This window comes from Cervus elaphus, chromosome 8 (assembly GCF_910594005.1).
Source record: "Cervus elaphus chromosome 8, mCerEla1.1, whole genome shotgun sequence".
Taxonomy (NCBI): domain Eukaryota; kingdom Metazoa; phylum Chordata; class Mammalia; order Artiodactyla; family Cervidae; genus Cervus; species Cervus elaphus.
This window is the reverse complement of record NC_057822.1, coordinates 11,535,741-11,563,594: the sequence shown is the minus strand read 5'-3', so window position 1 is coordinate 11,563,594 and position 27,854 is coordinate 11,535,741. Positions and strand designations below refer to the sequence as shown.

Genomic DNA, 27,854 nt, shown 5'->3' with positions numbered 1-27,854 from the left:
AGAACTGGGGATTGACGGCCCACGCACCCGCCCGCACCTCCTGTCGATCACCTGGCCCCGCCCCGCGCCGGCGCGCCCCCGGGCAGGCCCCGCCCCCGTCCCTGGCCGGGCGGGAAGCGAACGCGCTCTCTCCCTCCCGTTACCCTCCGCCTGCGGGGAGGCGGGAGGCGCGTGCTCGCGAGCTACGTGCTCGCGTACGTCACCGGGTTCGGCTACGTCCGTCCCGCCGCCCGCCCGTTGCCGCCGCCGCCGCCGTCGCCGCGCTCTCGCTTCGCCGGCCGCCGCCTAAGGGGGGCTGGGGCCGGGCCAAGTAGCCGCCGCCGTTGCCGGGATGCCACGGGTGTACATCGGCCGCCTGAGCTACCAGGCCCGGGAGCGCGATGTGGAGCGCTTCTTTAAGGGCTATGGGAAGATCCTGGAGGTGGATCTGAAGAACGGGTGAGGAGGACTGAAGAGGGGCCTGCTGTGTGGGGACGGGGCCCCGGCGGTGGCGGGAGGCCGCGGGGACGGGAGACGGACGCCTGCCCCACTAGGAGCTGCTACTGGCCATCTCCGGCTCCGCCATAGTAGCGGCGCCTCGGGGGCGCGGGTAGGCCCCAGTTCCCACTGCGCCTGCGCGGGTGGGGGTGGCGGAGGGATAATGGGAGCGATGGTGAGCCGCTGAGTGGGACAGGGGGGAAGGAAAACCCGAGTGGGATTGGGCTGCGGGCGGGAGAGCACACAGCTCCAGGGCGGCCTGGGTTTTTCCCTCTCGGGACCTGGTTCGTCTCCAGCAGAGACCGACCTTTCCCGCTCTGAGGGTTGCTGGAAACAGATTTCCTGCTTCCTTTTCACCTCTTCCCCAGTTTACTGGGTCAGATGGTCACAGCGCATCTCTCCCAGGGACGGGAGCTCTGAAGGGACCCCCCCCACACTTCTTTTTTTTTAGACTTGCCATGTGCTATTCTTTTTTTGGGCGGGAGACTGGTTTGAATAGTCTAGGGACGGTTTCAAAAGTATCGGCTTGCGGTTCTGAAAGCCTTCACCGTTCCCTCTACAAGGGTAAATTAAAAGTCTTAGCCAGCTATCTTTTAAGACTGCGTACGGTTTCCATGCTGGGGTTTCCGTTCCTCGGCTTGCCAGGAAATTGCTCTGAGGTTGTCGAATTTGTTGGAGAATAGTGGCCACCATGAGTTGTCAACTCGTTGATGTAGACGGAGACCTATAGTTAGAAAATTGCAGACTTCCTACCCGGCTATGGTCTGTTACTTGTATTCCTGATCTACCATGGTAGAACAGGGCCCACAGGAGCTACAAGTTTCAGGGATAACAGATGAGTCAGGACTGGAGAAGATATTCAACAGGGAAAACTGAGAACCAGGAAATGTCAGGACTTCAAAGACACGGATATTAAAAAAAGGAGTAGGGGAAATATTTTAGGGTACTAAACCTTGGATATTAGAAGAACTGTTGGCTCCCCACCCCTCCTTTTTAAGACCTACTCTGCAACAGGTCTGACATGACTAGAGTTTATTCCCCAAAGTAATACTAGCAGCTAACACTTGAGAGGTTTATGAAGTTTTCATTGAATATTGGGGAAAAATCGGAAGCTAGAATGTACTCAAACTGTTGGCTGGGTTTAAAAAGTCATTTCAAATTGATTGTTAGGAAGAATCACCTTCTTATTAACGGAAATGTCCTCCATCAAGTGTTCATTATGAATGCTAATTTCTTTCCAAGTAGAAGGCTTAGGACATTCTTCATTTTGTACATTAGAGCTTTCAACTCTTAAATTGGGCAGGGGGTTGTTACTGTGATAAATATGTGTCTGAATGATTAAGTTCAAACCCCCAGTTTTCTTCGGAGCCCAGCCAAGTTGACAGACTAATTAAATTTTGGGGAAAGCATGGGGTTTGAAAGCAGACAGGCCTGGATCAAATCCTATCTAAACCACTTACTTTCTATGAGCAAGTTACTTCTCTGATTCTGAGTTTCCTCATCCACCAGGAAAAGGAAGAGTAGAGATAAGAATTGTAAAGCATTTGGCTTGTAGCTGTAAATGGTGTCTATAATCAAAGGGGTCTGACCATGATCATAAGGAGACAGCTTGTTAAGTGTTTAGTAACATGAAACCATATTTGGTGAGATCTTTTCTCTAAGTTTACTCAAGTGATAGCAAGAAATGATGTTGAAACTAATGGGAAAATAATTAATGGAAACTAATTAATGAAATATGTTGATAACCACCAAGATGGCTGTTGATGTGCTAAATGAAGAGAGGAGGCAGAAAAACAGTTCTACTCTTGAGTAAATTAAGTGCCTGCATTTGAATTAAGAAATGCTTGGTCTGTTTAAACTCAGAAAGTGAAACTTGGAGTGGTTTGTTTGAAATAGGCTTTGAAGTATGGATTGACGGGGTCTTGAAGTGAAGTGTCTGGGAATAGTGTATGTCCTAACTGGTGATGGTTAAATGAGGAAGAATATTGAAATACAGTTAAGTATTGGATGAGTCTCACAAATGATCTAGAAGTTTAACAACATAAATCAGAAACAACTATAATGTTTTACACTAAACATTCAAAAGCATGTGCTCTGGAGGGAATAATTGAGCAACCTGAGAAATGGTGATATAAGAGGAAGAACTACTGCTCCTTCCAGGACCATATATACATGGGTTTCTAAGGGAAACTATTCATTTTTGCAGTTGTGCAGCTAAACCATGGTATGCATGAAATCTGTGGTTGAAAGTCAAAGGAATGAGGAATGGGAAGTCCTTTTAGGGATTTGAAGGCAGGTGTGACAGACACCAAACTGGTGCACCTCCTGGCAGCATTCAGGAATCATTGCAGAGAAAATGAGTTCTGAACAAAGTAGATAGACTGAAACACAAATTGACTAGATTAGATGGCAGTAGTGCAGAGGAGTTTAAAAGGATGGCATAATTTAGGAACATGTGTAAATTTATAGTCCTGAAAACTAGGAAGCATAATAGAGCGCCTTAAGAATCATTTTTAACACATCTGGATTGTGACTATTAGTATCTCTGAAACTGAAAAGCAGAATTTGGATGGTTAGGGCTTTGAAGATTGCTGAAAAGTTAGAAACTTGTAGAAGTGAGATTTATCAGTAGACAGTAGATAAGTTGAGCTGAAGGACTGTGTGTAAAGTTCAGAATTAAATAGGCATAACACAATGGTATAAATAGAAAGGTTGACCAAACAAGGAAACAGATGAACTCTCCAGAGGAGATTTAGTATCCAGGAGAACATTTTATGGACCCTCTTGGGATCAGGAGAAGGCAGATGTATACAGGAGTGCATTGCCAGCTTTTATTGTACCAGGTAACCCTAATCTAGATTGCCTTTGTTTTAGAGAACTCCTGGAAAGATGGTTCAGTTTGGGACCACGAACACGTGCTGTAAATCTCCCACGACCATATAGGCCTCTCCAGATCCCCTCTGGTCTCCTTCATCTGTATGTGCCACACTGACTCCAGCAGGAGCACTGGGGGACCAGGGGTCAAGGAAGCAACAATATTAGCACCTGTTATAGCCTTCCAGCTCTGTGGTAACTTTTGCTGTCTTTGATTATTTGTGGATTCTGTGAACTTTCTTTTTTGTTAGTCACTTTTATTTTTTTCATGTAAAATGTAGATGGTTTTTTAATACAGTATTTTGCCACACAATATTGTAGTCTTGCTCATAGATCTTTCTATTTTAATTTTTCCATATTTTAGTTGGTGAATGAGACAGATCATATTCTAGGATTATTTTATTTGCCTAGCAGCTGGACATGTAAACCCCCAAACCATTGAGGAGTTGGGGGGGGTTGATTTTTTTTAGTTGGTTAAATGTGTGAATTAAAACTCTCCAGGGAAACTTTGCTATAAATTTCAGAATCTGTGTTTCATAATACAGTGAAACTGAACAGCCAGAATTTACAGAGGTGTAATTGGATTTTCATGATATCTTAAGTATTACCAAGAAGTTTTTTGTTTTCACCCTTTGCTTAAAATTCCTTCAAGTAGAAGATACCTTAGTTAATTTTTTAAATGTATTAAGGCTTTCAGTGAGTTGCATCGTTTTTCTGTTCGTCCCTGAGGACGAACTGTAGGGCATTGTTGGTATCCTGAGATACTGGGATGGAATCTCTGCCAACCCCAGAACCTACACAGGGATGTTCTTTTTTGACTGAATCCTTGATGAGAGCTTGTTTTTCTTCTTGTTTTTTAAAGAGACAATAAGGAAAATATAATTGCTATTCAGAGTTACTGGTTTCTGGCTAATTGAAATGTTAGTTTGTTATTTAAAACCCATTCTTGGGAATTCCCTGGCAGTCCAGTGGTTAGGACTCAGCGCTTTCACTGCTGAGGGCCTGGGTTCAGTCCCTGGTCAGGGAACTAAGATCCTGCAAGCTGTGAGGCATGCCCCACCCCCACCCCCACCCCCAGAAAAAAAAGCCCATACTTAATTTGTATGACATTTCAAAATACTGTTTTATTTCTGGTTAAAATTTTTTCATATTGTACAATTTTTAAAATACAGAGGACAAAAAATTAAAAGTGACACTGTCTCCACTTAGACTTTGCCTTTTCTTGCATGCACTTCTTCAGCCTCCTCACCTCCCTTTTTCACAAACTTGGATTCATACTGTCATGTTCTGTTTCGTAACCTGCTGCTACCTAACAGTCTGATCCTCTGCTTTGTCATTGAGTGATCTCCTGCAACCTAGTTCTTAAGCGGTACATAGTACTCCCGAATGTAAATACTGTTTAATATAATGTACATAAGCAAAACCAAGTTGTACGACAAGGTGATTGTCTTTGGTCTTCCACTATTTTGTACATATATAAATATCTGCCGTATAAATACGGCAAATATCCTTTATGTAAATCTTAGGGCAGATTCCTGAAAATGGACTTTGGAGACAGAGTGTATACCATTGTCCCTCAGTATACTCACAGGATTGGTTCTGGGACCCGCTGCAGATACCCAAGTCTGTGGATGCCTAGGTCCGGTAGTCCGCTCCCCACACCCACAGGTTCTATCAGCCACAGATGTGAAGAGCTGATTACATGCATTTTGAACTTTGGCTGCCTTTTGGTTTCCATATTATTTATATTTTCACTTGCCGTATTTAAGAGTTCCTTTTCCTGAACTTACTCTTTACCATAATGTTTTAATATTATGACTTTTTAAATTAGAATATCCAAATATATGTGTTAGGAAGTTATCTTGCAGCCTTTAAGCCTTATCCATTTAGCTTACCAAGCATAACAGATTGAAGAACTTTTAAAGAAAAGTAACTTTTTGACTGACTAGAAAATAAATACAGGTTCGTTGTAGATAGTTTAGACAATACCAAAAGCACAAAGTAGAAGTTATCATTAAGAATCCTTTTAACATAGACAAGGTTTTATGTGCAATTTTATGTCCCTCTTTGTCTGCTTAATTTTTCTCACATATTTTTTTCTGTTACATTAAAGTTTTTCTCATAAACTTCATTTAGTGGCTACATAAAATCCATTGTATGGCTGAATCATGCTTTACCCAAGCATTCTTCCTAGGTTGTCTCTAAATTCCTGCTGTTGTGTATAACCTTGTGATGGATGTCATGTGCATAAAACTTTGTTTACATTTTTAATCATTCCTTAGAACAGGTTCTGTGAAGTAAAATGCATGTCACGGCAGGAGTGAACACTGAAAGCTCCCCAGGGGTATAGCCAAATAAGTGTCCAGCAAAGCTGCACCAGTGACGCTTGTGCCTGCAGCACGTGAGCTCCCCCGTCCTGGCGGCTCATCAGCACTGAGCAGTTGTGTTGTTTAGTCTTTGTTAGTTTAACAGGTGAGATGGTTTCAGGTGTCTTACCAAGAGCTTTTCTTAAACGAATAAGAAATTACAAATGTGACCAAGTTGTTTTTGTACTGACGTCTTGCTGAAGTCAACATACCTCCAAAAAAATATATACTAAGTATGTTGTCTTTTTTTTCCCCTTAAGCCATGGGTACTTTTTAAATTTCTGTCGTTGTAAAGAGTCAGTGCCAAGAAATCATACCATGCTGTGATTTGACCGAATGTTACCTACCACCTTAAACTGCCCTGGCTTGAGACTTCCACTTCATGTTCCTGGTTTCCCAGTCAGTTTGTGAAAAGAATAAACATCGTCTATAGTAATCTGTCCAAGTCATCTTAAATCTTTATTCTCACTTTGATAGCTTGCTCCTCCTTTCCTGATTGAGGTATCAAATGAATAAAAGGGCCACGTGAAATGTTCTTCCCTTCTTAAAAGGTAGGCACAGGATATAGACTAGATAAAATGTGGTTGGGTTCCCGGGATTTTTTGATTCTTCCAAGTAGTCTAAACAAGATTGTATCTTGAGTTCCTCAAAAGAAAGATGCTCAAAGCATCTGAGAGAATACTCTTGGGGATAGTATTTATGAATTTGTAAGTTAACACTGAAATTTTAAAATAAACAAGCGTTATCTCTAGTTTGTACTGATAGGGAAACTGAGGCACAGGAATTGAGAGTGGCTGGTCCAAGGTCACAAAATGAGTTACTGACAACTCTAGAAACTGAAGATCTTCTTTACGCACATACCAGGTACAGCATGGGTGGTATAGGTCAAAGCTGCCCTCATGTGGTTTCTTTCCAGACAGTTCAGTCCTGTCCTTTGGGGCCTTGCCTCCAGGGGTGAGAAGGCAGTTCAGGTTCCACCCCCAGAAGCCCTTAGTCTCTGCACAGGCTTCCAGCAGACTGACATGTTACTGCCCAAAGTGAGATTGGTGCTTTGATTTGTTTTAATGACATTGGCCCCGGGCAGAGACTGCTCCTGATTCTCCTCAGGCTGCTGTTTGAAGAGCTTAAGGGTGGTGTCAGCTTTGTGATGGCTGAGAACCAGGGTAGGATTTTGTGCAGGTAAAAGGAGTAAACAGTCTCTGTTGTGTTGTCATTGCTAGGGCTGTCTGGTCTTGGAGTATCCTGGAGGTGAGGGGTAGATTGTGCCCTGGATTTGCATGCCTGTGTTTTGAGGAAATGCCCCATATGACTTTTGCTGTATGTTGAGATGAAAGTCTGGAGGTCCTAAAATAGCACCTCTGCATTCCTGAAGAAGCACTCAGGGCCCTCCGCCAGGGTCCCCAACCATGTCTTGTGCCTGGATGCCAGAAGCAGGCCTTCATGAACACTGGCCTCCAAGACCTAGAGGTGGGTGGGAGGACTGGAGGGAAAGAGGTGAGCAGGAGGCTTGGGCAAGGGGGTCAGGAACCACAGACCAGAAGAACTGACTTTGAGAAAAGTTGCTTCTTGTGGATGAAACGAAGCTGTTGATCCATTAATGTTTAAGGAATGTGAAACATACATTAAAATATTAAGTGAATTAAATAATTTTCACGGGAAAGGCATCCCTAAGGTAGCATGGGGAATGGCATCTTTAACCCAAAACAAACAGAGACTGTGAGGCGGTTATGAGGGACGTGGAAAGAGCCAAGATGGTCCCAAGAGGCATAACCTCAGAGGCTTTAACGTCTGTCACCCTGCTTGTAGTGTCGTTTAGAGGTAAGTACAAACTGGTTTTGTTTGTAGCTTTGGTGTGGATCCAGATAGTGTTGTCTGCTGAGTGTACACCTTTGTTTCATTAACTGCAAGTAACAGTGATTCTATCTTCCATTCCAAGAGTTTTCTAAATCAGCAGTATGACTTTTCATCTCTTTGAGTTTTTTTAATTGTTTTTAATTTGTGATTGAGTCTTCATGAACTTCAAGTGTGTCATCAGAGAATAAAGTTAGTCTCTCAGTCGTGTCTGACTCTTTGTGACCCCGTGAACTATACAGTTCATGGAATTCTCCAGGCTAGAATACTGGAGTGGTAGCCTTTCCCTTCTCCAGGGGATCTTCCCAACCCAGGGGTCGAACCCAGGTCTCCCGCATGGCAGGCGGACTCTTTACCAGCTGAGCCACAAGGGAGGCCCACGAACACTGGAGTGGGTAGCCTATCCCTTCTCCAGTGGATCTTCCCAACCCAGGAATCGAACTAGCGTCTCCTGCATTACAGGCAGATCTTTACCAACTCAGTTATTAGGGAAGCCCCATCAGAGAATAGTTGACCTCTTTTGAGACTTCTTAATTTCATTTACCCTTAATGTTGATAAGTGTCAGGAAATTGAAATGCATGCAGATGTAATTGTTTACCCTCCTTTAAAGAAAGGAGCCCTGTTGACTTTAAAGGTCGCAGTGATACATGTCATTATGACACGGTTTATGGTTGTGATAGATTGATCCACAAACTATTTACAAGTATGTTGCTTTCTAGCGTTAGTCCCATTTTATAGGGTAGGAATATGGTAACTGCATAGTGAAAGTGAATTTTCTTAGTTCATTTTTGAAATAGTTTTGGATAGTTGGAAAAAAATGGTAAATAAGCTCGTAGACTGGTTGCACAGTAAAACTAGATTTGAATTTGGTTATAGATTCCCCTCTTCCTCCTGCTTTCTGAAGGAATTTTGTATTATCACTTAGTTTTTAGAATAATGATTATTTCTGTTCTCTTTTTCTCACTCCAGTATGTGAATATTCTCTCAGAGATGGGCTGGTGTCTTCTTAATGACTTATTATCTTTCTGTATATTCCTTGACTGGTGTTGAAATTTTAATAATTGACATATAGGTTTGGTTCCACTAGTAGCTTAGAGGATGTTCACAACTTATCAGTATCATACACATCAGATGCAGAAATTCCTTGTCATTTAATATTTCTCATAAGATGCTAATATTCATGTAGACATTAGTCTTCCACAACACATTTGATGTGGCTGATTTTCTGTGCTATAGCTTATATTTCTCAAACTGTTTGCTCTTTGGAGCACTTCTTTCCACTGACGTGGAGACAAGAGAACATGGCAATGGAGTGTTGATTTTAGGTGAGGACCTAGGTCTAAAGAATCCCAGATATTGGGTAGCCTTTATTTAACTGCTTTAAGTTTTCATTTCTTCATCTGTGAGATTATCAGTAAAGCTCAGAGTTGTCAACATTATTATAGGGAATAATAATATATTATTATTATATGCAAAGGGAAAGAGGTGGGCTAGAATAGTCATGTTAATAGTGGTTTGGAAGAAAAAAAAACTGGTTTGGAGTTAAATTATAGATGCCTTTCATCTGCAAAGTATTTTTCTAGTTGCTGCTATAGTCATTTGTTTAATTGAAAGTCTGTAAACCTTATCATATTCTTTGATTTCTGGTCTGTTTTTTTCCCACACCATTCATGCTTATATTTTTTGGTCCCAGTCACCATTCCTTACAAAACTAAATGCATCCTTAAGTACATAATACTGTCAATATCCATTCACATTTACCACCTCTAGGCCCAACTTTCCATCATCTCTATGCTGGTCTAATTTTTGCTGAGCCTTAAAACCAAAGACCGATTCCAGGGGTTAATATGGGGCCTCCAGAATGGGGACTGCACAGAATAATCTTATTTTTCCTCTATTCTTCTAGTCTGTTATGTTCTGAACCCACACATGTTTTCGGAAGGACCAGATGGCTGACACTGGCTAATGGGAACCAAAAGAGGAGTGAAAGTAACCTGGTTGTCACATACCCCAAGCTTAGAGGTTCTTCACCTGCCCCATCATCAGTTTCTTTTTTGCTCTGGAGAATTTACCCGACTGTATCCAAAAAAAAATGTTAATACAGCCTGGCTTATCTGAGATTAGATTATCAAGCCAAGCAGCAGCATTTGTTGAATTTGAAAGAATTAAACTCAGGACTGTGGGAGAGAAGAAATACCTGCCTTTACAAAGGCAGTGTGACCTTGTGGTAGAGCTTGGGTTTTGGAGTCAGATGGACCTGGGTTCTAGTCCAGCTGTGCTGCCTAGGAACTCTTTGACTCTGTACAAATTGCCTAACCTCTCCCAGCCTCATTTTCTCTTTGCAAAATGGGAATAATAGTAGTGCATTCTTCACATATCATATGAAGAATGAGTGAAATATTATAGATGACGTATTTACTTGTGCCAGGCACTATTTAGATACTAGCATTTGTTAAAGAGCTCATAATCAAATGAGAAGATAAGCACAAAGGAAAAAGAACAAGGCTTGACATTTTTCTACTGTTACAATTATATTTTAATACTGAAAGAAATAGGTGAGACCTAGTCAATTCTGCCTTGATTAAAACTTAATTCCATTATGTTCTGTTAAATCTGGTGGAAAAGGAAAAAAAAGAACAAGGCTTGAAAGGTCACCAAAACATTATCATGTAAAACAAAAAATTGAATAGAAGTGCTAATGCAAGTTTCTGGGACTCATGGAAGAGCATTCTCAAGTCTACAGAAGACAGTGGTTCTGTTTCACCTTGTGTAATCAAGGCAATCCAGAGTTAGAGAACGGATCAAGAAAAACCTTTAGGAGTCAGTGTAGACCTCTGAGCAAAAGAATGATACAGCAGCTGGCTTTCCCTGCTACATGTGAACAGACAAGTTGACTAAGTAAAAGTAGCCACATTCTAGAGCGAAGTGAGGTGAGACCTTCCTTGTCTACCAGAGAGGAAGAGCGCGCCCCGAGAGCCCAGCAGCGTGAGCGCACTGTAGCACGGGCAGTGTGCCGAGTGGGTCACCAGGGGAGCAGTCAGAGGCCATGACAGGGGGGTTAGGAGCGAATCTGACGGTCGGGGGACCGAGAAGAGAGGAATCATGAGGTAGGTTTTCTTCTTTGAAGGTGGGGAAAGATCAAGTGCAGACTGAGATGTGGCCAACGTTTGCAGACCAGGAATCCACACTAGCTCTAAGCAGAGAGCTCTTGGTGTGCGGGAACTGCCAGTGTGCCGACGTGAAAAGAGCCCCAGACTGGGTACTGGTGAGCCCTGAAGTCGCACCCCAGCTCTGCCACTCAGAGAGCACGGGTAAGTCATCCACCTTCCACGGGTGGCCGTGATGGCCCTCCCTCCTCGGAGGCTAAAGAGAGGGAGGCCGGAATGCCCAGAGCAGCCTCCTTCCTGTCTCAGGATAGAAAGGATCTCAGGAACCCACTTTGTGTGTAGCAGCTCCTAGTGGTGGGTTACATACAACCCCCAGTTACTGGGGTCGTCAAATTGCAACCATAATCCTTGACCCAGGGCAGTGAATGGGACATTGGTCAGTTTTACTTTGAGGTCCTGACCACTGCTTCCCTGGAATTTTGCAGACTTTTGGTACTGGGGATAGTAACACAATTGTCACTCACAAGCTTTCTGAGTTGGCCTCACCTGAGCACTAGAGAGTTGGCTGCAGAAGTGCCTTTCTGCAGTTTTCCCAGCACTTTATGCAGAGAGCAAGAATTTCTGTTTTTTACTACAGTCCTGTCAGTGTGCCCCTTTTGCACCTCAGAACACAGACTGGCTGAAGCACAGGACCAGCACTGAGTGCTTTGAAAGAGCTGTTTTGATTCCTATTCACTGAATGCCGTTTCTTTCAGGGTAGATTTAAGGGCTGTGCCCTTAAAGTACATTGCTTTTGACCCTAGTTTCAGGGTTCAAGCCACCCCATGGGTTAACTTCAACAGATGAAAATTTTTCCTTGGCTACAGCAACATCCCTAATCCTGACCAGCCATGGAGGTTCGGTTCTTGCCAGTGAATGTGGGAATGGCTCACCACATTGGGAAAACAAAACTCACATCCTGCTGATGGTTGGCTGAGGACTGTCATGTCCACATACAAAGAAAAGCATGTGGCACAGTTTTAGGACAAAGGTGAGCAGAGATCCGCCGTGGAAAGGGGCAAATTTTTCTTATAGAGAGAACATCCAAGGCGTGCCCCGTGGTAAGCAGCGCTGGCGGGTGAGGGCAGGCACACGCATGGAGGCTTGCTTTCCCTCGCCCCCCAGCCCCACTCCCCGTCAGTCAGCTGGTGGTGCGCACCCCCTCAGTCACCCCTGTTCAGGGAAGATGTCTGGAAGACAGAGGTGGCCCTAAGCCCTCCCTAGAGGGGTCAGGCAGACTCCCCAGCCTCTTCAGTAGGACGTACACAGTGGTATTGGGGACCACTGGTGTAGGTTATTAGGATCAGGGGATGTGCAGCAATATCCCAACCTTGGGTGGTCATTTTTCTTAGGTGAAAATCTGGTTAACTTTTCAAAAACTGAAGTCTTAGAGTACTTCAGTTTAAAAGCATGTCATTCCAGCTCTAGCATTTCAGAGTTCTGACAGTCTGAGCAATCCGTTAGCTGTTGAATGGGGAAGACCCGAGCATTGGCAGTAATGTAAGAATGGACTGAGGTTTAGAACAGCCCACATAACTCAAAGAGGCTTTTGCTTGTGGTGTCCCAATTACCTGTTAATATTCAGTAAGAATCATGGTGCCCGCTTTTCTTAGAAAATGACAGGGATTCCTCTTCTTCATTTTTTGACCAAATTTGTCAGGATTAAACATAATCTAGAGGAAAACAGTTTGGGGAAAGGCAGTTGTAGAGGAACACTGAAGAAAGGAATTTTTCTTTTAATTGGAAAGATTTGCATTTAATAGATAGGCCAGGCTTTCTGTTCTTTTACACAAGCGTAGAGAGAGGGCAGATGTAACATCTGAGAGTCAAGCCAGAGGAGGCATACGGATGGGGTTTTTTTGGTTTGTTTTTATCAGTCCCTGCCTTAGAGGGATTTTATAGTTTGTCATGGGTTTATTCTCCCGAATTCCTTCATCTTCATTCTCATACTAGAGTTACTGAAAGATGGTTGTTTTTAATAGAGAAGAGGAAGGATGTCTGCAGCTAGAATTAAGAAATTTATCTGCTAGGTTATGACCATAAGGCTTATATACAGGTCACTTTAGCGGTATGTCTACTTAAGTACACGCATGCCAGCTCATAGTGTGCATGCATGCGTGTGTGTATTTTGTATCCCTCTTTTGGCAAAGAATTCATGAGGAGAGTACTTTAGGGGAGAGGAGATCAGTTTCATGTTTTTTTTGCTGCAAAGCACAAAGGAATTTTAAGATCTATTTAGAAAGATTCTCTGATGTTACCAGGGAGAGCTTTACTTTCTTAAAGGCACAAAAATTTAATTCAGAGACAAACTATTTAAATAAAACTAAAATTCTGTCCCATCATTAAGCCAGAGGAGGACTGACCTTTCCTACTTTTGATGTTAGGAGAAACCTGAGAGAGATGGAGTGTAACTCCCAGGATTCAGAGAAATAAAATGGTTTAGATATGCCTTCAGAATTGGTTTGCAGTGGAACCCGGACTAAAATCCAGGCCAGTTCCTGCCGCTCCAGTCTTAATGGAGTTCTGAGGTCAGGCCACAGTCTGGACATCTGCTGTTGTCATTGTTTAATGCAGTGTGCCTCAGTTTCCTCATCTGTAAAACAGATAATGGCACCTGGTTCTTGGGTACTGTGTTTATTAAGTAAGTAACATTGTTTAGTACAGAAGTTACTTAATAAATATTAAGTACCATTTTATTGTTGCTATCCAGTCTTCTGCCTGATTTGGGGAACTCCTTCACTCCACTTACTGAATGAAGTAAGGTCATCCTTTCAGTAAAACAGATCTACACGAACAGTGATGTGGTGGAAGCAACCCCACACTGATCTGATCTTTACTTTGCTTACAGAACAGGAATCATACCAGGCATGGTTTATGGTGCAGGAGGATATTTGACTTAGTCTTCCAGGCCCACCCAGCAAGTCAAGTGACAGAGAAGAGTGACAGGTCCTGATTTAATCCTTGGACTGGACTTTCACATTAAAACGTTACAGTTAGATTTTGTGGCTTTTCACAGAGTAGTAGCCAAGGTTTTTCTGTGGGATAAATTATATCTTAATTAGCTGTTTTAGTAAGTGGCTAAGATATCCCCGAAATGTGGCTACTAAGTAATCTGCTCGTTGGGACTTCTTAGAAGTGTAGTAAATATTAGGGAAGAACTGCAGGGGTCATTTTCTTCTGACAACACAAATGGGTCCCTACACCTCAGAGAAAAGTTTTATTGGGAAGCTATGCCTTGCTTCAGCCTCAGCTGCAGAGGAAGGTTGATCACTGTGAGCATTATTATTATTATCTTTTTTTAGATAATTGTGCCTCCACTTAGCAGACTGTCACCTTCCGTCAGGGGGCAGGGTGAGCTCTTAGTGTCCGCAGGGTGATGCTGGAGTCTGGGACGATGCTCTGCCACAGAGTTCTGATCTGAGCATCACTTGTCAACACACATCTGGCTTTCTGTTTCAGGTTACTTGCAGGGTTTGGGGTTTTGCATTCTCTGACTCCCAAGTGGTTGTAAACCCTAATTGTTTTGAAGAAAACAGGTGTTCTGTGATGTCTTTATACAATCCTCACAAATCAGCCGTTGTCCTTCTGACATCACATCAAACGAGTTAAGGGCATTGAATGGTGCTGAGCCAGTGTGAACGCTTAGAGGGGAGGGGAGGCCACTTCATGCCCGTGTTGGATGTTTTCTCTCATCCCTCTGTACTTGGCATCTGGGCAAGTTGGCAAAGCAGACCTGTGACCAGTCTTGACAGTTAAATTAAGGAATGTACTTTTGGGGGCAAGGAGATGTTTTATTATATATTTAGAAATAAAACAAAGTAGAAAAAAATTTTTTAATTAGCTCTTTAATTTTGTCTCTAAGAGTGATAGTGTAGCTTTCCTGAAGACCCACTCTACTTGGGAAAAGGCAGCTAGCTGCAGTGTATTTTATCTGTTAGAGATTTTTTATGATCATAAAGCACTTTTTAACATAGTAAGTTACTGATTTGGAGAGGTTTTACTTGCTGTATCAACTATGACAGTCATGGTCAAAATCTTTCTTACTAAGCTGCTTGGCAATTCCAGCTTATGGAAGTGTGAAACCATGTTTTTAAAGTCTTAATAATCCGTAAGTTGAGCCAGGTGTTTTCTGAATTCTGTTATTGCAGAACATTTCCCATTAAACACTGGGTGTTTCTATGTTACTTTTCTTTAATGAAATTGAGCTTCAGTGGCTCTTGAGGTTTGAATGCCACTCACAGACATTTCAGCATAACAAAGTTTTTAGCTGTACATTGTCACCTTGAGAGACTCTCTAGTAAAGGAAGACTTCCTCAGTTTGGGTTCTCTTAACATGTTGCTGAGTACAGCATTACCTGCTAAAGGAAGTGGAATAATTTGGTCGGGCTGGATGAACTTCTGGCAAGTTTTTTAACTTGTTTTTAGTTTCAGTAGTTTAAACCCAGAGGAACACCAGTCAGTGTCTGTGTACATAGCTCTATTAAAAGTTTAAAGCTGTTGATTGTAACTTGTATGATTAAGATGGTTTTGGTTTTTCAGTATAGGCAGTTCTCACAAAGCTAGACTTTTCAGAGCCACATCAGACCAAACTTAAGTTTATTGATAATATAGTTCATAGGGCGTTTGTTTGACCTTGCTTCTAAATATCTTAGAAATTTTGCATTTTGGTTTTATAAGTTTTTCCCTTCAGCAGGCATTAATAGGATTGGGATAGGGGGTTGTTTTCTTTTGGATGTGTGTTAAACCACCAAACCTGTTTGTTTGCTGGGAAATTCCTAGCAGTACTATGTAAAAGAAGTTTGCACAGTTGTATATAGATTTTAGAGAATTTTAGCCTACCTGTAAAGCTCATGGAAATGAATTTGTAATATCATGAAGAAGAGAATAGCTCCAAGTTTTTTTCATTGGTAGTATTTAGAGTAGTCAATTCACCTGTGACTCGTTTAGGTAGAGAAAAGGGGACTTTAAAAGCTTTTTTCTTTCGCTGAGGAGAATTATAGTACTTTTTTTTTAACTTGGCTTATTACTCCAAACATGATCTAACAGTTAAGACACAGTGCCTGAATGTAGGTCTAACTATTCTCTAAGGTACTACTTTGAGGCTAAAGCTAAAAAGATGAGTTTTTACAGATTTGAAAGAGCAGATATTCAATCTTGTAGGATTACATATTTTAACACCTTATACCAAGCATCCCTGTGGAGGTCTTTGCATTTGCCACCAGCTACTTGGGGAACAGAAGAAATGATCTGTATATTAGCCAGCCTCTGACTAGAAATACAGGAGTCAACCTTGAGAAATCTCCCTGCCCTTTTGCAGTGCCCATGGACACAGAACTGAATGGTTTCAGCTAAAGGGAAGAGAAAGCCGAGCCGTAGTCTGCCAGACCTGCCTGACCTTTGCTAAGCATGAGCCTCAGTGCTTTCTCTTAATGTTAGTGAAACTGAGTGTCAGAATGGTACCAACCAGGGTTTTGTTTGCTCTTTTCTAGATATGGGTTTGTGGAGTTTGATGATCTGCGAGATGCAGATGATGCTGTTTATGAACTGAATGGCAAAGACCTTTGTGGTGAGCGAGTAATTGTTGAGCATGCCCGCGGCCCACGACGAGATGGCAGTTACGGTTCTGGACGCAGTAAGCATTTAAAGGGCATTTGTATCGGTGACATGCCTCTGTTATTAAATGTTAATTTTTAAATTAATTAATTGATTAATTAATGTTACATTGAAATGTATTGATTATTTAAGCCATTTGTTTTATAAATGATGTATCTTTTTAAATGTAAAATTGCAAATAAACATCTTTAATAATGTTTAATTTTAATTAAATTAATGACATAAATTTCTTGTTTTAATACTTTATAAATATGTTTAATGATGTGTGTTTGTGTTGTTGTTTTTTTTTCTCTGTAATGCAATTGTTTAACATAGATTTAACAAAGACCTCAATGTTTTAATTAAAAGAATCCTTTGAGGCTAAGATGACTGCCTGTCCATTTGCTGACCTTGGGTTACCTTTCCATGTGTGGCTCTTTGAACCATTGTGGCCCTTGGCCGACCAAAAACAGGAAGCCATGTGACGACCGCAACCTTTCCCCATTAGACCTGGGTGGTGAGGATCCCAAGGGTTAGACACAGATGAGATTAAACTGAAATAGGTGCCTGAACACTTTTTTTTTCCATATAAAATATTCACAAAAACTTTAATCACTGTGAGTAACACCAGTAACCGATTTAGTAATTTGGTTACTTATTTCTAAATTGTTAATAGTTTGTAATTTATGCATGTTATTTTTAAATATAAGTATTAATGAATATATATACTTACAACTTTGTAAATTAAATTTTTGTGTTAGCTGATTGCTTATTTTAATCTAGATTAGAATTAAGGGTGGGGATAGAGTTAAAATACATATACTCTTTGGGGTGGGGGTAGATGGTATATTTAATAAGGGGAATGTGTGCTGTGTTGTTTTTTCTTTTTCCTCCACTGAAGTAATCTCATCTATTTGAACCTTCCAAAGGTGGATATGGTTATAGAAGAAGTGGCCGAGATAAATACGGCCCTCCCACCCGCACAGAATACAGACTTATTGTGGAGAATTTGTCAAGTCGGTGCAGCTGGCAAGACCTAAAGGTTTGGGCCCTGTTAACCTTCTGGGATACAGTTGGGCAGGAGTTAAGGTTGGGAAAGAGGTCATTTTATACAGGCCCAGGCACACCGAAAAAGCTTTCCCAAAGTATCTTAAAATTTTCCAATTAAAGTTTCCACAGGAACACAGTCAGAATCTCACTATCCTGTATGTTACAGGACCGGCATGCCAGGGACAACCTATATTATATGAAGTTTTCTCTATGGAGAATGTTACAGAGAGAACACAGTGTAGTTTTGCCCTAATAAAAGAAAAAATTACAACTAACAGTGTTTCCTGCAATATTAGTTGTAATATGCAAGTTTGTGTCAGCTTCCAACATAGAGCCTCACTGGTGAAAATAACTATCTGACTCATGTCCTTTTTTAAGTTTTATTTGTTTTTCATCGAATTTGTTCATTGTTACTATTTTTTTTGGCCACAGGGTTTGTGGGATCTTAGTTCCCCTATTCCTGCTGAGGATTGAATCTAGGCCCACAGCAGTGAAAGCCCTGAGTCTTAACCACTGGACAGCCAGGGGATTCCCTGTCCTGAAAAAGTTTTAATCTCAAAAGGGAAAAAAACCTTATTTAGTAGTGTCTTAATCTGAATGGTTTTAGGAGGGCAAATGTAAAGGACGATTGGAGTTTCCTATCTCACTTCTTATTAAACAAGTCATCGCTAGCAAAATGAGTGAGTATTCTTAGGGTTAGCAAAACATAGTTAGGAATCCGTCACATTCAGGTAATCTTATCACTGTGCTTTCACATCTTTTTTTTTTCTTTCTTTCTTTTTTTAATTGCTCTCAACAGCCTTTAGCTGACAAAGATGAGATGCAGGAAATGTTAGTTCACAGCTGGTCTTAGCGGAAGAGCTGGGAGTAAAACACGTGCTGGTATTTTTTTCTAGCACACTGTTGGTTGTTAGTATTACAGCGGGCCCTTACTGAGTGTCTGCCAGCAAGACTGTGTTCCCCGAAGAAATGACTCCAGTATTCTGAGAATTAGGATTGAACATTGTGAATTAAAACTAGAAAGACTTTCACATTTGGGGTTGAAATGGAGCCTAGCCAACATCCACAATTGGTATTACGCTTCCATGCGCTTGGCAGCTTAACTCAGGAGAGGAGAGCAGTTGAGCTGATCTCCTAGGAAGTCAAGGGAGCCTTCAGAGCAGGACTCAGGAGCCCACCTGCCTGGATGGAATCCCAGCTCTGCCACTTAGCGGTTATTTTACTTGAGCAACTTACTTTCCTCTTGTGCCTCATACTCCTGAACTATAAAGTAGGATTAATATTCATGTCTGTTGTGACAAAAAACTAATGCATTTTTATATGAAAAATTGGAATGGTTCCAGGCATAATAAATGCTAGTTATTAACCAAGAAAATGCAAAATAAAATAAGCGAAAGGAATACTGTCACTTTTTAAAATGTGTAAGTGCATGCTACCCAGTGGTGGTGTTCAGATGAACATTGGTTGTTTCACCCACAAAGTGGGTGGTACTAAGAATTTACGTTCTGAAGTCTGGCTGTTAGGTTCAGATCCCAGCTCCTTCGCTTAATATTGAGACCTTGAACAGTTTGCTTAATATCTCTTTTTTTTTTTTTTTTAATTTTTATTTATTTATTTTTTTTTTGTCATACATTGATATGAATCAGCCATAGATTTACACGTATTCCCCATCCCAATCCCCCCTCCCACCTCCCTCTCCACCCGATCCTCTGGGTCTTCCCAGTGCACCAGGCCCGAGCACTTGTCTCATGCATCCCACCTGGGCTGGTGATCTGTTTCACCATAAATAGTATACATGCTGTTCTTTTGAAATATCCCACCCTCACATTCTCCCACAGAGTTCAAAAGTCTGTTCTGTATTTCTGTGTCTCTTTTTCCGTTTTGCATATAGGGTTATCGTTACCATCTTTCTAAATTCCATATATATGTGTTAGTATGCTGTAATGTTCTTTATCTTTCTGGCTTACTTCACTCTGTATAAGGGGCTCCAGTATTGTATTTCATTTTCCTCATGTGACAGTATATAGGACTGTGTTAATTAAATCCTGCTTATCAAACAACATTCAATATGTTAGGAGCTGTTATTAACAACTTGGAAGTATGTCAGTATCTCAGCTTGCCCAGGATAGTCCCAGGTGTGGCATAACTTAATAACATTTTCCTTACTCTTTAAGATGTATCCCAGTTTGGATGATAAATCATTGATTTATGGGCCTTGTGCCTTTTGCCCAAAATCGCCACTCCTGCAAATAATTCAGTTGAAGTAAAGAAATTTTTGTATGAAGATGTTCATTGCTAGATTATGAATAGTAGCAAAAGACTATATGTAAAAACTAAAAGTCCCAACAGTTAGGAAGTATTGGACACACTAATTATGAAGAATGTAGCTTATGTTAAGACATGTATACGTTTTGTGACACCATGAGCAAAGGAATAGTATCAAACAGCATATATTCAGTGTTGGTAACTTTGTAAAATATGGAGAGGAAAGCAATAACAAAACGAATTGCTATGGGATATTTATGTATTCATTCCACAGATAGTTATTTTGGGGTATATATTATGTATAAACAAACGTGGGGAAATTGGCCACAAGACCCTAAGTTTTAAATTTATCCAGATTTCGTTTTCTTTTTAAACACTAATCACATCTCCTGTGTTCATCTGGCGTGTTGGTTGTATTCTCTCCAGCCAACTAATTAGATTATATTAAGTCCTCAAAGAGAAGGAGCAAAGAGCCTTACAGTAGTCATTACAGAAGCCAGGGGTGGACAACACTCTTCTGTTGTCTTTTTGTCTTTACTAATCCATTATGATATTGTTTACATTTTACCTTAGATATTTATCAACAACTATACATGTCTTCAATAAGAATTTATAATGAAATGTAAAAGACTTGACTTACATGTAGTAACTTGAGTTTCTAAAGCTTCTATAATCAGAGAACCTACCACTAAAAAAATTGGGAAATGATAGTTAACTAAAAAATTTTATATTCAGTTTTATATTCAGCAAATTCAAAACTTTATATTCAAACAAAACAGTTTAAAGGAACAGTTAAATATTTGTTATCTCTACTACCCACCTAATGTCTGATGCTTTAAAGAACCTCAGTAAATAGTTGGTGTATAGCTGGAAATACTTAAGGTCAACCTCATTCTGAGAAACCTGACATATCTTCCTAAAGGCAAGGGAAAACTTTGATGGTGATGATTGTGTTAGGTATTTTCATAAAATGTGTCTTAACCTATTCCGGGATTTTGTTTTTCTTAGGATTATATGCGTCAGGCAGGAGAAGTGACTTATGCAGATGCCCACAAGGGACGCAAAAACGAAGGGGTGATTGAATTTGTGTCTTACTCTGATATGAAAAGAGCTTTGGAAAAGTTAGATGGAACAGAAGTCAATGGCAGAAAAATCAGATTAGTTGAAGACAAGCCTGGCTCCAGAAGACGCAGGTCCTACTCCAGGAGTCGGAGTCACTCAAGGTACTGTTGATGTCTTCAGGTGTTTCAGCTTCCTGTAAATTCATTAATGAACGCGTGTTGTTTAGTCGCTAAGTCGTGTCCCACTCTTTGCTCTTTGTGACCCCATGGACTGTAGCCCACCAGACGACTCTGTCCATGGGATTTCCCAGGCAAGAATACTGGAGTGGGTTGCCATTTCCTTCTCCAAGGGATCCTCCCAACCTAGGGGTCAAACTTGAATCTCCTGCATTGCAAGTGGATTCTTTAACGTTGACCCATCTGGGAAGCCCCAAAGAGCACATAGGTAATCCGTTTTCATTGTCCTGTGGGAGTCTTCAGCACTGTGGTTCTGCCTGGTTCAGTAACTCAGAACTTTGACCTGAACGTTTATTTGTAAAACTCTTGAACACTTTTGTCATGAGTACAAATAGAAGTAAAGTCCTTTCTCTGAGGCAGGTATCAGTGACCTCCTTTCGCATTTATTCCTGGGTCCCCTAGATTATACCATTACTGGGGGCAACATGACCACTGGCCCATTGGTTACTCTCCCAGATACTCCAGCTACTCAGGAACGGAGACTGTGTTTTATTCAACAGCTGCTCATGCAGATGGACCAGACAGATACAGTCCATGCTCTCTTGAAACTCAGTCTAGTGGAGATGACGGGCATTGAGCAAATAATTACCATCGTGCTCAATATGTTAAAGGAAAAGTATACAGCCCAATGCCAGAGGCTTCCCTGAGGACATGTCATAGAAACTGAGCCCTAAAGATTGTGTTGAACGTGATGGGCAAAGAGAGGGGATAATGCCTTTTTAGCAAAGAAGACAGTGTGTTTTGAAGGCCCTGTTGGGGGAACGGGCAAAGCAGAGGAGAGCAGCTTGCTGTGAGACAGCAAAGAGCCAGTTCCTGCTGAGCCACAGGCCAGGTTGAGGGTTAAGAGCAGTGGGAAGGCATTAATCTAAGCTTTCCAGGTTTTGTTATTTTGTTTATTAACTTTTAATTATGGAAAATATTAAATATATAAAGCATTAGAGAAAATATGAACCTCAGCCCCCTTATACTTATTGCCCATCCAGCTTCAGTACTTTTTATTTTGCCAGTCTTGCTTCATCACTCCATCCCGCTGCACTGTTTGAAGGCAAGTGTAGACATCCTGTCATTCCATCTATAAATACTTCAGTGGGTATCTAACCTTTTAAATAAAATCATGAAGCCATGTCACAACAACACATCTGTATTCAACTTTCCCCAGTTGCCTCAAATACATGTGTATATTTGTAGTTGGTTCATATTAGAATCCCAGTAGGTCTACGCATTGCAATCAAATGATATGTGTCTCAGTTCTTTAAATCACAACTATCTCCTCCTTCACCCTCCTTATTCTCCATGCATTTAGTTGTGGAAGAAACAGTGTTCTGTTTTGAAGATTTTCCACAGTTTGAAAGTTTTCAGATTGTATTTTTCTGGTGGTGATAGACACATCCCTTTATCTTATCCCGCATGTTTCCCATAATGTTGTGGTTCGATCCTGAGGTCACTTAGGGTAAGGCCAGGATTTGAGCAGATGCTTTGTACTTCTGTTGCATCCCTTGTGTGGGGTCTGGATGTGTCGCTTTGAATGATGGTAACATTTGTCGGCGTGAGCTGCCCTTTATGCAGTTCTGCAGCAGTCCACCTCACTGTGTCAGTGTCTGCTGATAATCATCGCCTCACACCATTCAGTAGCAGTTGTAGCATGATGACTTTCTAATTTTCTCATTCTTTGTGCATTTAAAGGCATTATTTCTGTGAGGGATGATTTCCCTCTTGCACCCTTTTCCTACCACCCTAACAAAAAATTTGTATAAGAAAAGGAAAATAAAAGTTGATACATTTATTTACCAATTTCCAGAACATTGAATGTGCCCAGCAACACCCAAAAGTGGTGATGAAATTGCTTGTTTAGCATCATTTTGAATAAATTCTTGGATCTTTGTATATTCAGTGTTTGATGCATTGCAGTCATTTTTTTATGCTCAAATTATTCTGTCTTTGGTCATCGGAAGCCCTTCAAATTGGCTTCGGTGTCTTTTTTGGTTTTGTTTGATTTCTGTGTGAATGCGCTTTGCTAAATATTTACCCAAATTTTTCATTACAGCATTTTTAAACATTAAATGTTGACAGAATAGTTCATGAGCATTTGTGCCCTCCTTGTAGCTTCAACAGTACTGAAAGTTTGCCTTTCTCTGTTTGTAGACACACCCTATGCATTTATTTTGCTGTACCATTTAAAGAGAAGTTGTAGAAATTAACACTTCACCCCTAACTACTTAATAATGTGTCTCCAAGAATGAGATTAACCACACTTACATTTTCTAACCTAACGACATTAATGGTGATTCCATAAAGTCATCTAATGTCCAGGCTGTATTCAGATTTCCCCAGTTGTTCATTGATGTCCTTAGAGCCCTGTTTTCTCCTGGCCAGGATCCATCCAGTCATGTGTTGCAAGGAGTTGTTGGGTCTCTTCAGTCTGAAGTCGTCTGCCTGTATCAATCCCGCCTCCCACCCCGTGACATGTACTTTTCTTAGTCTGTTTTTTTGACTACTGCCCCACATTCTGAATTTATGTTTTTCTTTGTATTGTTGAACTTATACTTCATTTCCTGAACTTCCATAAATTGGAAGTTAAGTCTAGAGGGATGTGATTGAGATACAGATTAAGCACTTTGGGCAGTTCTTTCATAGATAATAGCGTCCAAAAATCTTTGAAAGTCACTTTCTGTCACGGTGATATGTCCCATCTTTGCTTTTCCTGCAAAAGAACTGGTCATTTTCCCCAAGGAACCCTGGTTTCTTTTGGTAGGAAACAATAGCCTACAGTCTTGGTACTAAAGGTTTTTTAAACTTGAAGTGTACAGTTGACCCTTGAACAAGTGGGGGTTGGGGCGCTAGCCATTCATATGCAGAGTTCCCACACCCATGGATTCAACTAACCGCAGACTATCCCTGTATACTGAATAGTATTGCAGGCCATGCCTGTTGAAGAAAACCCCATATGTAAGCAGACCCATGCGGTTCAAACTCAGGTTCTTCAAGAGTCAGCTGTGATTTTAAAAACAGCTCTCTGGTCTCAGTGAATTGCATGACTAAGTGAAAGGCAGAGAGTATGCAGGAAGGCCAGTTAGGGGTCTGTGTGGTAGCAGGGAGTGGTGGTGGCTTGGGCAGGGTCGGGGCGGCAGAGGTAGTTAAGTAGAGAAGATTAAGAGGAGAGTCAGTGCAGAAGAGGGGGAGGGAGGGAGGCAAGTCCAGGACGGCTGTGGTTTCTGGTGCCAGGAGCTGGTGAAGCACAGTGGCCTCTGGTGGGAGTAAGGAAGCAACCCAGCAAAACAGCAGGTGTGGGGGAGACGGGGATTCAGGATTAGAGGAGTGTTTTTGCAGGTGACTTATCTCTGGGCCCAGATTGTGGGAGAGAGTTCGGTTTCAACTTTGTGTCTGGAAACCGCCAGGGTCATTCGTGTTAAAGATGTCTTAATTGACTTTTCACTCGGTGTTTTGTCAGCAAGTATTAAAAGTACATATTTACGCCCCTAGGTCCCGCTCTCGGAGCAGACATTCTCGGAAGAGCAGGAGCCGGAGCGGCAGCAGCAAGAGCAGTCACTCTAAGAGCAGGTCCCGGTCCAGGTGGGTGTCCTGGGGTTCATGCAGGGCCCACCCGCACCTCGTCCCGCTCTGATGCTCACTGTGTTCCCAGCCTCCCCTCACGCCAGTTTTCTTAGTTCTAGGACTGCAGTCGTGGGGGTTCAGAAGGCAGTCCTGGGCCAGAGCGAGCCGGGCCTTCCCTTGTGGGGCAGAGCTCCACAGATGGCTGTAGTCCGTCTCCTCTGACGGGGCCTGACGTTTGAAGTCCCACACAGCGTCCCTGTCCCCGTGTCTCCCCAGGTCAGGCTCCCGTTCCCGGAGCAAGAGCCGAAGCCGCAGCCAGAGTCGCAGCCGCAGCAAGAAGGAGAAGAGCCGCAGCCCCAGCAAGGACAAGAGCCGCAGCCGCAGCCGCAGCGCCGACAAGCGCCGCAGCAAGAGCAAAGACCCGGCGGAGGAGAAGGTGCAGAACAGCGACCGCGCCGGCAAGTCCAAGAGCCGCAGCCCCAGCCGGCACAAGAGCAAGAGCCGCAGCCGCAGTCAGGAGAGGGGCGCGGAGGAGGCCCGGGGCAGCGCGAGCAGGAGCCGAAGCAAGGAGAAGAGCCTGCGCAAGAGCCGCAGCCGCAGCCAGGGGGGCAGCCGCAGCCGGAGCCGCAGTAAAAGCAAGGACAAGAGGAAGGGGAGGAAGAGGAGCCGGGAGGAGAGCCGCAGCCGCAGCCGGAGCCGCAGCAAGAGCGAGAGGAGCCGGAAACGGAGCGGCAAGCGAGACAGCAAGTCAGGCAGCGGCGGCGGGAGCAGCAGCAGCAGCAAGAAGAAGAAGAAGGAAGACGCTGACCGCTCGCAGTCCAGGTCACGTTCCCGCTCAGGCTCCAAGGAGCGGGAACGCGCCAAGTCCGAGTCTGGCCAGAGGGAAGGCCGAGGGGAGGGTGAAGATGCCGGCGCCAATCAGGAGACCCGGTCCAGGTCGAGGTCCAATTCCAAATCGAAACCAAACCTTCCGTCAGAATCACGCTCCAGATCAAAGTCCGCCTCAAAAACCCGGTCTCGGTCCAAGTCTCGGTCCAGGTCTGGGTCCAGATCGCCCTCCCGGTCTAGATCCAGGTCTCACTCGAGGTCCTAACTGGCCGCGGCCACAGCTGGAACTCCCCGAGACGTCTTTTTGTACATGTTTGGTAGCCGTAGCACAAGTGGTTGGAGTAGAACATACGTCACTACTGTACATTTTTAACTCCCCTAATGGTGTGTCTACAATTGTTAAATCTAAGTGCTTCCTCTCCATAAAGCCTCCTGGGGCCAGGCCTTCCTGCTCGACTGAAAACAATCTTCTCTTTGAAAACCCCTTTTACTCATAGCCCACGGTAGAATATCCAAAATGCCTTGGCTTTCAGGCCTGGCCTTTCCTACAGGGAGCTCAGAACCTGGATGGCTTTAAGGCTGGAATGATGTCATAGGTAGGTATGGTGAGTTCAACCATTTTGCCCTTGAATTGATGCCCTTTGATGTATGCCATTTAGTGAAAGTGCTAAGTCTTAAGTTTCCTACCACCTTGGTTTCATATTTTTGGACTTAACAAAGTTGTGAATAGCAAGCACAGTCAAGGAAAATTGATACCTGCAGTAACCCATAGGAAATAAACTGTAGAGTTCCATATTCTGGTATTGTGATTATATTGTTTTATATTAAAAAAAGAAAAGAAAAGAATTTTTTTTAATTTTATTTTTCCCCGTCTTGCAAAGTATAGTGACCCCTGTTTCCATTAAATTTGAATAAAGACTATTTTTGCTTGACAAAATTTCATGGTGCTTGAATTGAAGTTGCATTTCCTTATCTATCTTGTTATCTTTCTTTCTTAGCATAAAAAGTTCATGGTATAATCGCTGTTTTGTTTCTTGAGATCACCCATGGGTAGGAAGCCAACACTTTGCCCGAAGGATTTTTCTCACCCAACAGAATATGGTCAGGTTTCCTGGAAATTTATAATTCTTTCCTCTCAAAACACTTAGAGCCAAGCTGATGAGAAGTGAATCAGTTTGGCAACTCGGCATCCCTGAATGAGCTCTTGAACAAAGTTGTCTCTTCTGTGGTGTTTGTTGAGGGTCTTGCCGTGAACCATCTGAAGCGTGTGGTACCTCCTTGCCTTAGAAACGGGATTAATAAAAACCAGAAGAAAAACCATTCAAGAGCCTTGTCCCACTTGTCCCCTGCATGACTTGTCTGACCCACCTCTAGAGGAGGTTCCAGAGATACAGTGGTTCTGGTCTGGCCTCCACCCTTGAGGGGCTGTAGAAAGGCATCAGTCCAAGCCGGAGGGAAACCAGAGGGCCTGTGTGACTCTGCTGTACAACTCCCAGGGAAGGCCCAATCAGTGTTTCTTGCCTGCCTGGAGTTTGGTTGCAAATGGTGAATACCATTAGGGTTAAAGCGGGCACTCGGAGAAGGGAGTTGGAACTTCGCCTAGGTTCAGAGACAGCACTTAGGCTGAACCTTTGGAGACAGCAGGTGGGGTCAGAGGCCTTATTGAAGGAAATGGCTGTGAGCAAAGCCACGGAGCTGGGAAAGCATTGGGTGGGGCACTCAAGAGTGTAGACTTCTATTATGGGGAATAAGAGAAGGAGGTTTGTCAAAGTGGATCAGGTCAGAGGACTTTCAAATTTGTGGATGAGGAATTCAGCCTTTGGGGAACATAGAAGATACTTAAATAGAGAAGGCAGGTTGTGGAGCTGTGCTGCTGGAAGGTGGACCTGAGAGCTTTCCCTGCAATCCTGTGTCATCCTGACAACGTGGCAACTCCGGCCCGTAGACGTCCCAGTGCCTCAGATCTCAGGTTGGTCTCCAGTTAAGTCGCTAAGTCATGTCCAACTCTGCGTCTCCAGTAGATGACAAGGATTCAACATTCCTTAATTTTATCCCTGTAAAGTTCTGACTCATTGGAAAAGACCCTGATGCTGGGAAAGATTGGGGGCAGGAGGAGAAGGGGACAACAGAGGATGAGATGGCTGGATGGCATCATCGACTTGATGGACATGGGTTTGGGTGGACTCTGGGAGTTGGTGATAGATAGGGAGGCCTGGTGTGCTGCGGTCCATGGAGTCGCAAAGAGTCAGACACAACTGAGCGACTGAATTGAACTGAACTGAACTGAAGGTTGTGAACATCTGAGGGGTTTTTTCCTCCAAGTTTAAATTTTTTTAAGCCTAATTTTTAAAAATTTAATTTTACAAATCTCTAACACAACTTTCTTCCCAAATTATCATTGTTCATATTCATTTTTAAACAGTTATGTTGTGTTCCTGTAATTTAATGAACTTTGTCATGATATCCACCCACCCCAACAACTGCTAGGTAAACATTGGTAGCATCTATGGACCAAGCTCTGTTTTAAAGCACTGAGAATAGAATGTGAACAAGA

The 27,854-nt window shown here is 42.6% G+C and overlaps 1 protein-coding gene across 2 annotated transcripts; it reads left to right on the top strand.

The window, feature by feature from the left end:
* The first annotated feature begins 99 nt into the window (after positions 1 to 99).
* On the top strand, positions 100 to 26,237 carry SRSF4 (serine and arginine rich splicing factor 4). 2 transcript variants are annotated; one of them, XM_043909503.1, is made up of 6 exons: positions 100 to 438; positions 16,205 to 16,347; positions 17,237 to 17,349; positions 20,631 to 20,845; positions 24,401 to 24,490; positions 24,749 to 26,237. In XM_043909503.1, the coding sequence occupies exons 1-6, from the start codon at positions 332 to 334 to the stop codon at positions 25,563 to 25,565; spliced, it is 1,485 nt and encodes a 494-aa protein (XP_043765438.1). In that variant the 5' UTR covers positions 100 to 331; the 3' UTR covers positions 25,566 to 26,237. The 2 variants fall into 2 exon arrangements, with proteins under 2 accessions (XP_043765438.1, XP_043765439.1); XM_043909504.1 differs by lacking the exon at positions 100 to 438 and adding an exon at positions 16,677 to 16,824 and having other exon boundaries at positions 16,206 to 16,347.
* The last annotated feature ends 1,617 nt before the right edge of the window (positions 26,238 to 27,854 follow it).